The sequence below is a fragment of the Populus trichocarpa genome, chromosome 10 (genome assembly GCF_000002775.5).
Source record: "Populus trichocarpa isolate Nisqually-1 chromosome 10, P.trichocarpa_v4.1, whole genome shotgun sequence".
NCBI classification, from domain to species: Eukaryota; Viridiplantae; Streptophyta; class Magnoliopsida; order Malpighiales; family Salicaceae; genus Populus; species Populus trichocarpa.
Window position 1 is genome coordinate 12,496,525 of NC_037294.2, and position 9,560 is coordinate 12,506,084.

The 9,560-nt window shown below is 31.6% G+C and overlaps 1 protein-coding gene across 1 annotated transcript; it reads left to right on the forward strand.

Moving 5' to 3' along the window:
• Nucleotides 1-4,945: 4,945 nt before the first annotated feature.
• On the forward strand, nucleotides 4,946-7,010 carry LOC7459093 (probable transmembrane ascorbate ferrireductase 3). Its single transcript, XM_002314726.4, has 4 exons — nucleotides 4,946-5,171; nucleotides 5,284-5,332; nucleotides 5,674-5,873; nucleotides 6,536-7,010. The coding sequence occupies exons 1-4, from the start codon at nucleotides 5,013-5,015 to the stop codon at nucleotides 6,794-6,796; spliced, it is 669 nt and encodes a 222-aa protein (XP_002314762.1). The 5' UTR covers nucleotides 4,946-5,012; the 3' UTR covers nucleotides 6,797-7,010.
• Nucleotides 7,011-9,560: the final 2,550 nt, after the last annotated feature.

Sequence of the window (9,560 nt, forward strand, 5' to 3'; positions counted from 1 at the left end):
AAAGGTACCGACTGGGATTAACAAACACACGAAAAGGAAAAAAGAAAAAAGAAATACCAACAAACGTTTTTAATAAGACATTGGTCTCTAAGAGTCGAAAAACCAATTAAGTTGTAGATTTTCAAACTTAGACACTAATTAAAAAACAATTCACTCTTGAAAGAAATAGAGAGGCACTAATAATGGCAGCACCAATAATTCCAGAGCAACCGTTTCTCTTTTTCAATACACATTTGAAGTGGTCAGGGAATGAGTTGCCTGAAGAAAAACGTGTAATAACCAAAAAACATATGTAAAAAAAAAGAAAAAGAATCACTGTTGGGAATTCTACAATTACATGAATTACTTTTAGGGCGTGATCCTATCTTGTCTACTCAATTTCATGCAAACTCGGGCACTTGACCAGAAGCCTATGATTTTTAATTGGTATGGACAGGCCCAGAAGGAAAGTGAGCGTGCCTCAAGGCCTTTTCCAGTGGCTCTATGCTGGTGGTATTCAATTGGCACTGCTGAATGAGATTCGTGGATGCTTGTCCAGCTAACAGCGGTCAGTTGATTATGAGTCCACGTTAGTAAATGATGGTCATGAGTGAGTCTTTGGAGTGGAGGGTACCTTCCTTTCTTCACTAGTCTTTGCTTGAATGCTCTATCTTTTGCTTGGTTTGCTTCATTTTAGGTTGTGTGAGCTTAGCCATCTATCGATATTTTCAATGTCAAGCTGACAGCATTCGTGAAAATCTGGGCCCTTCACTGTAAATTCATGTTAGGCTTGATTCGACGCTAGAAATTAAAGGTGCCACTCAGGTTTAATATTCAAGGGCTTTAAGATTCTACTGGACCTAATTTGCTGGCTTCTCCAAGTACTCGTGTAGCGTCTTTGATCATAGCAGAAGCCATTATTCCCCTTGTGCTTGCTATATAGCTTTGAAATTATGTGTATATGATCTTTTGCGTATGGTCCTATATATATTTGAAGGTTTGTGTGTGTGTGTGTGGCGGGGAGCAGGCAGGGAGAGGTGGTAAGTAAAACGGTCTTCAACTAATCTACAGCAATCAAATTCTTGTTTCGAATGATTTCCTTGCAGTCCCCAACTCCATGAAGCAAGTGCCGGTCAAGTTTAAGAGAGGGGTAAACTAGAGAGAAAGAAACAGACTATACGTTCAGGTCTCAATCTTGAAATCTGAGAGAAATAATTTTTGATCATAGGCTCGCAAGTTAGCCACGGCATTCTAGTTGCTATTATTTTTTTTACTTTTTATAAATATTCAGAACTGGGCTTGAGCAAATGGAAGTATGGATTTTCTCTTTTCGGCCCCCCATATATATTTCCAACCCTGAAGGCATCCCCTCGGGCCTATTCCTTCATTCAGGCCTAATGACACCCCGTTCATTTAGTATATACATAGCATAATATAATATTTTCCAAGGGGAACATGGCTCCCCGAGAATTATCAAGTGCCCATATGTGTTTGTTCAGTGTTTGATTTGGATGAAATATTTTTTTTTTGCTTCTCATGAAATATTATATGAAATATTTAGTTAATAATAAACATTTTATGACGATGTAGTTAGTTTGTTAAAAAATATTTTCAATTTATAAATTTTGATAAAATATTTTAATGATTAATTTACCATTATCTCATCATCATAGTCTATATTATCATTACTGTTATTATTTTTATTATTATGATCGTCACAACTATCAACAACAACATGTTATCATTAATCCACAACTATTATATTTTTTATATCATTAATTATTAAGTACTATTAAAAAAAAAGGAAAAATATTTTACATATAAACAAACGCCATGTAATTCGAACCACTGTTAGCATTGATGGCCGACAAAGCAATGAAATTTGTTTGTTTTCCAAGAACAGATAAAAAAAAAATATTTTGAATATTCTAAGAAATAATTGAAATTTCCTCGTAAAAACTTTCAACCGCCAAAAATGCTCGTAGACTCCCTCCAATGCTTTGCCAGAACTCCCGAGTGGAGTTTTCACTTGGTTGTTATCAAGGTCGAACATTATTTTTCTTAAGCATCGTCATAGAGAAATTATTTCATTTGAAGTTTCACGGGGAACAAAATATTGTAATTGGTTTCGTTACCTGTAAATTGCCACAGGTTGAATAATTTTTTTTTAATAAAAAAAATAAAAAATAAACATGTAAGTTTTCAAATTTATTTATTTTTTAAAAATTATAATTACAAATAAAAAAGCTTATGAGAATTATTTGTGTCAATATATGCAAAAAATAAAGTGTTAATACGTCGATTCAACTTGTTTAGCTGTAGGTCGAATAATTTTTTTTTTCAACACAAAAGAATTAATGTATAGATGCTATTAACATATTTTTTTCCATCAAGTAAAAAAATATAACCGTCAATCACAAAGTCGATACTTATATATAATAAAATATAATACAGATTATGTGTATTAATAAAAATAAGTAAAATCTCAAGCTAATTTTTAATGTAACTGAAAAATTAAACAATGTTGCAATTGGTACAACAAGACACCATTTTCTTAGTCTGTGTAGAATAAATTTCCAAAAACAAAAGGTGCAAAGAAGAAAAATAAAAAAATAAATTTTTTTCTAAAAAAAAGTGTAAAGAAAAAAAACAAACTAAAAAAACATTAAAATCATGAATTTGGCATGTAAGATATAAATTTTTTAAAAGAAAAATACCAGGTATACTAGCTACTGCAATTGTTTTTCTATATGAAAAATTAAAAATATTATTTGAAAAGCTTATGCAATCATCAAACTAAATAGATAAATAATCATTTATGTAAATAAAAAAAATATTGTTAATAATAACCAAGAAAGAAACTATAAAGATGCGATATCTACCGGATTATGTTTACTAAATTTTTTTTTTAAGTAAATAAAAGATAAACCCACTATAAAAACAATAATTTTACTGTATTCCTGTACACATTTCAGTATTTCACTGTGAATGAACTACAGGAAACCTAGATGGTTTAGTATTTTAATTAATGAGTTTTTCTTTGAAAAAAGGACCGGGCTTCACAGTTTCATATATGATAGCGTTAATTACTTTTTATTTTTTAATCAATAAAAATCTTTTGTTTTACAATATGATCCGTGATCATCAAAACGTTTCTTCTTGCATTGACTTGACCTACATAGCTTATCAGCTTTACAGTAGATATTGATTTTCTCTACTTGTTTAATCAATAACTAATTATTAAAAAACATAGAAAGTTAATCACCGTTGATTAAAGAATATTGAAGAAATAAAGTTTATATATAAAATAAATTATCCAATCAGGTACAAAAAATCAATTCGGTGGACTCAAATTCAACACGTTTTTTCCTCACCAGATATCATGGAGTCAAGGCTTTAGATCAAGAATTAGCATCATTCTGTCATGTAAATATCTCAATTACCGTCCCTGTTATCCTCTAAAGGCAACACGAATGGCTCTGGAATCTATGACGTGGAATGCATTTATAAACATTTCATGATTCTCATCATCTTTCTGCATAATTAAATTAAATTAAATTAAATTAAGGTGGGAGGATTAGCACATTAATTATACTAGTCGTCCCTCCGATAGCCAGCTTTTACTGTACATATGCGCCACTTCATCAAGTGAAGGAGTACATTGTGAAATAGCCAGCAGTAATCATTGTGTAAATTAATGGTTATTATTTTTCTAGAACATGGTTTTAATTTGGAGTTTCAATCGTGGTAAAGCAGATCATCGTGGATGTTACGTGACAGTCATGATTTTATCATTCATAAAATATTTTAAAAATTATTACTAAATAATATACTAAAGTTATATAAAACTATCAATCATGAATAACTAGCATACATTGATAAAAAGAATGATACAAGAAAACAATATTTTTTTAATATATGTAACGATTGGGTCAATTGCGATCTTTGATGATAAACGTTATTTAATGTTAGAAAATAGATTATAACATATAGAAAACTAAGATTTCTTAATGAAACAGCATTAACGATTTCTTAAAACCATGTTCCCGAATTTTTTTTTTTAGATTAACATAGGTGTCCGGGCTAATTTGTGTATACCTCAACTAATCTCACGGGTCTTAAAGTTAACGACTATGTAAGTCTTCAGTAATTCTGATATTTGTAGAATTCAAATTAATAATCTCTAAAAATAAATCTAAAATCTAATTAATTGTGTTATAACCCTCTAAATTAAACTTGTAAGGATTCTTGGATTCTATACATGCGATATATAATAAGCGTGTTACATTTCTTTTCTAATAACTTCTTTATAAATATATTATGATCTATCTTTTTCTACACATCCCATCACCTTTTTTTTTTTTGAACGGACCCTTAATTACACTTTTTGTGATTCGTTTCTTTAGAAAATCTCGTACTTTTAAAAGCTGTGGGGGGCGATCATGGGGTGTTTGGCATTATGTGCTTTTTTGTTAAATTTTAATTTTTAAATATTTTTTAAATTATTTTGATGTAAAAAATAAAATTTAAAAATAATAAAAAATATTATTTTATTATATTTTCAAATAAAAAATATTTAAAAAAACAAGGCACTCCCAAATATCCCATATATATATATATATATTAATTTCTTTGTAATAATTAATTAATTAAACAATCTAATTGATGAACTTTTACCTAACAGTACTATAAATGTTAATAAATAGGTTCATCAAAACAATCAAGGGATTAATCATCTAGGAGCAACCATTTTATCATGCTCTAGATTGACATATCAATTATTTCGAGTTTTTTTCCCTGGTACAATTAGAGCTGTCATTCTTTGTACTGATGATGCTTTCCTTAAGACAAACCAGCATCTTCTCGTGTAAAAAAGTGACAAAGTTTCTTAAGTAATATACCAAACCCAACTAGACAAGCAATCCCAAGAACCCTGGATGCCACTATATATTTTAAGAGAGATTTATAAGAACGCACTCATCAACACTACACGTATTTAATTGGGCACACAACACCCTTCCTCCCATCCAACGATGGATTCCGGCAGAGCTATTTACAGGCAATCAGCCTCCCGTCTAACCGTAGTTGCACACTTGTTTGGCATCTTGGCTTTCATTCTCATGCTGGTTTGGTTATTGCATTATCGTGGGGGTATCGAGTATCATTCTGACAATCCTGATCGTGTTTTCAATGTAAATAAAATTTCCTCACTCTTTGTTTCGTTATTGTCATATAATTATAATTAAATTGTTGTTGGTGTTTTTTTTTTTTTAATATAATGACGTTATTAATTTTGGTTTGTAGGCTCATCCATTTTTTATGTTCTGTGGATTCATATTTCTTGTTGGTGAAGGTATGTATATTTTAACTTTTCACAAAAATACTCCTAATCATCAAGAAGTAAGAATCTTCCAAGTATTTGCAACTTGATGTTGGAATAATGGCTATTTTATTTATTTCATTATTAGTGCATTTTTGGGACAGCATAATTTTAAATCCAAAACTCTCAAGCACCCATTAACAATTAATCTCAAAAAAATAAATAAATATTGTTGATATAAAAATTCAAGCCTTGTTGGGATTCTTACGTAACGTACGTACACATATATAGTAATTTTCTCCTGTCTCGTCCATTTAATGACTTTTTACAGCCTCCTAATTTCTTATATAAATATATGTTGGCGTTGTGAGCAGCTATGATGGCATACAAAACAGTATTATCGCGAGGGATCGTAAAGAAATCTATCCACATGATACTTCATCTGATCGCCTTATGTCTTGGTATTGTTGGCATATGTGCTGTTTTCAAGTATCATGATATGATCCATGCCGAGGATGTTTATAGCTTGCATTCATGGATTGGCTTAGTCACCTTCTGCTTATTTTGCTTGCAGGTGCGTGAACAACTCACTGCTTAACCATAAACTTTAACTAGTGATGAGAAAGAATTCTTTCATTGTCTTTCTTCGAACTGATTAAATTTTAGGCAAAACCATCCCATTTGCCCCCTGTGTATGTGGAAATTGGTCATTTTCACCCTCTGTGTTTCAAACTTTGTCAATTGACACCAAAACTGACAACATGTCGATGAAGTAGCCTCGGCAATCAATAACTCGCACACATTAATTAGTTTGATAAAAAAGGGACCATATTGCGATTTTAAGAAATATAGGGATTGAACATAACTTTTTCTTAAAAATCCCAGTAGCCTCGACGTTGGGATCATTACCGTCCAGACACCATTGAGGTAATTTCATGGCTAGGATATTGTGATGAGTCAATGAAGGGGTGGATTTCTCATAAACGTTCAATATTCAAGTATTTATACTTTTTAGCGCTGCAATTTAGCTCTTTTTTTAACTGCTTATTTAAAGACAGTAATTTTGATGTCAACCAACCAAGTTAGAAACATAAGAGATATGACCTTCTATCTGTCACAAACACAAGAAAGGTGATTTTGCCTAACTTTATGTGTGAGCTTGTTTACCAAATAAATCTATCTTATGCAAATTTGTGACTCTTGCTGCTATATAATTGAACTTGGGTCGCCATGCAGTGGGTTCTGGGCTTCTCTGCGTTCATGTTTCCAAAAGCTGCGCCAAGTACAAGGGCAAGTATGCTTCCATGGCACGTAAGTGGGGGAAGGGCACTGTTATACATGGCGATATGTGCAGCCCTAACTGGGTTGATGGAGAAATCTACATTCCTCAATCTAAAGAATCACAGGGAGGCTCGTTTGATTAACTTCACTGGACTCTTTGTCCTTCTCTTTGGCATATTCGTTGATCTCTCGGTTGCTCTTGCCCGTTATGTGTGACTTTTCTGTACTCTGCCTCTCTGGTCTTTCACCGTTTATTTTTTGATTTGTGATTGGTTTGTGATCTTTTTTTTCGGTGTGTGGGTATGAATATATTAAAATTTTATATCTTGATTCGTTGAAAGCAAGCAAGTGATGGGGTTGCTTATAATGTATTGATATTTTCTTATTAATAATTTCGGAATCTCGGGCCACGTGGCCATGTCTATTGGTAGCTGCATGTTCCTTTCATTCCAGACAAGTTATAATAAACTAAAAATCCCTTGTTGGGCTTTCTGTGCCTTTATCGTGGGCTCCTAACTTTCATCAAACTACGCTGACGATGAAACCTACCATTTAACTTTCCTTTTCTTCTTCAACTGGCCCACCAATCATTCGGGCCTTCTTCAAGACATTATTTTTAAGTTTACAGAATAATAAAATAGTATTTATAACGTCATAAGTGTAGATATATTTATTAATTTGTAAGGACTGAAAAATAATTTCTTAAATGATGTTATTTCTCTTCTCGATCTGAGGTCACAAAGAACTTTTATTTGAAATTATACTCAATTTTTTATATATAATTTCTTTTTAAGGTAAGAACATGATCTACACTAATACTAATAATTAACTAGCATAATTACGAGATGACTAATCACGTAACTGAGTGATAAGATAAATTATTATAATATAATAAATAAAAATATTTAATATTTTTTAATTTAAAAGCACTATAATTATAATTCCTTCAAATAAATTTATGATTATAGTATTTGAAGTATAATAAATATAACGTGCATTAACTAATTACATGTTTTTTTATCAGTTAAAATAGAGAATAAAAAATGTACATTGAAATTATATTTCCAAGTTAAACGATTTTATTAATTTCATACAGAGGCATTTTTTAAAGCAACTTCTTTTATTTATTTTATTTATTGTGAGGTTATTTTCAGACTAGGTTATATATATGTCAATATTCAAAATTAAATATCTTGTTGAATAATTTTAAAAATATTTCACACATTAATATGGTATACTTAAAATAATTTAATAATTTTTTTAAACCCTGACTCTAAATTTAAATTTAAAAAAAAGTAAATGAAATGAACACACACATCTCTTTAACCCTAGGCCCACCCGTCCGTTGAGGCCAACTTTTATCTCGAATTCGTCTTTCAAGTCTCGACAGCACGATGCCTTGTTTGATCACATAACCGTTAACCTAATAAATTCAAATTCCATTGACAAAGCGAAGAATTGAATAGAGCCAGGAAACTTTTGCAGGATTAGTCAACAACATTTGAACCTGGACCATCTTCCATCGGCTTTTCCACTTCTATCCTTTTATTTTTAAATTTCTCAATGTTATCCTTATTGTCCTCAAAACGTTCCAATGTTACCCCTAACCATTAAATAGCCTACCTTTTAATTTGGTTTTTAGAGTTTCTTTAGCTTTCTAATTTTTTTTTTAAGAAACGTTGTCAGCATTTACGGGGACCTGAGAGGAAAATGTGAGATACAAACAAGAAGATAAAAACACGAAGAAATTCAGTCAAGGGAAAACTGAATTTTTTTAGAAACTATAAAAACACCAAGATAAAAGCTTTCAGGTTTAAGCATGAGGTGGGTGATCAAGACATGGCTAGTTTACATTCCTGGCTTGGCCTGATCACTTTCTGCTTACCTGGTTTACAGGTAAATCTTTCTTTCTTGTTAGGACAAGAAAAACCGTTTGTTTTTTCGGACAATATCCCAAATGTTACTGTGTTATAGGCTAGTTTAATTAACGGCATCATCGATTTTTTTAGTGTTCTGATCACTGGCTAACACAATATCGGATGCCGGGGTTCTTCTCATTTGTGTTCCCAGGTGCAGAAATGTCAGCAAGAGGCACATACAGGCCATGGCACGTCTTTGGTGGCTTGGCCATATTTTTCCTCTCTACATGCACTGCCCAGACGGGTTTGCTGGAAAAAGTCTCGTCAATTTCACTGGATTCTTTTTTTTATTTTTAATTTTGAATGTTCAAGATAGTTTATACACATCTCAATCAATTTTAAGATTATAAAATTAATAATTATATAAATTTTTAATAACTCTAAAATTTATAATTAATTTAACTAGATCTATTTGCGGTCAGTGTTGGGCTGAGTGGTGTGTCCTTACACGAGGATATTATTAATAACATCAAATAAAAGCACTAGATTTTTTCCATACCCATGATGGGGTTTTAACTTTTAACTACAAATAAAAGTGGGGCTATAACATATCTTCTTTTTTTTCTTTTTTTGAAAGCGAGGCATTCCACTTAATTCTTACACATTAAAACTAATTAATTTATTTAAAGGTTCTTGAATAATAATAATAATAATACAGAGAACAAACTTTCTCACTAACCTCACTGAACAACGAGTATTACTTTTATTTATTTTATTTTTATGAGACAATAATTATACATGACCATGTATGCACGATCACGATCCCCACCGCATTAACAAGAGCGGGTTGGGTGGACTTGCACCATTGATTCCCAACTTTGAAGCACTTCTTTTGATTAATATCCGGTGTCAATTGAGCAATTAATTAAGGCTTAATGGTTATGGTACCGATGAAATCTTTAATGTCAAAAGTAAAAATCGACACCCCAGCGAATCAATGGTTCATGTATTTAAGGTGCAATCCGCAGTGCCCGGTTTTTATTAATGGTGCCGGCATCATAATCCCTTTCTGGGCATCCATATTTAAGGCTCCCAGCATCATACGATTGTGCTATTCGTGT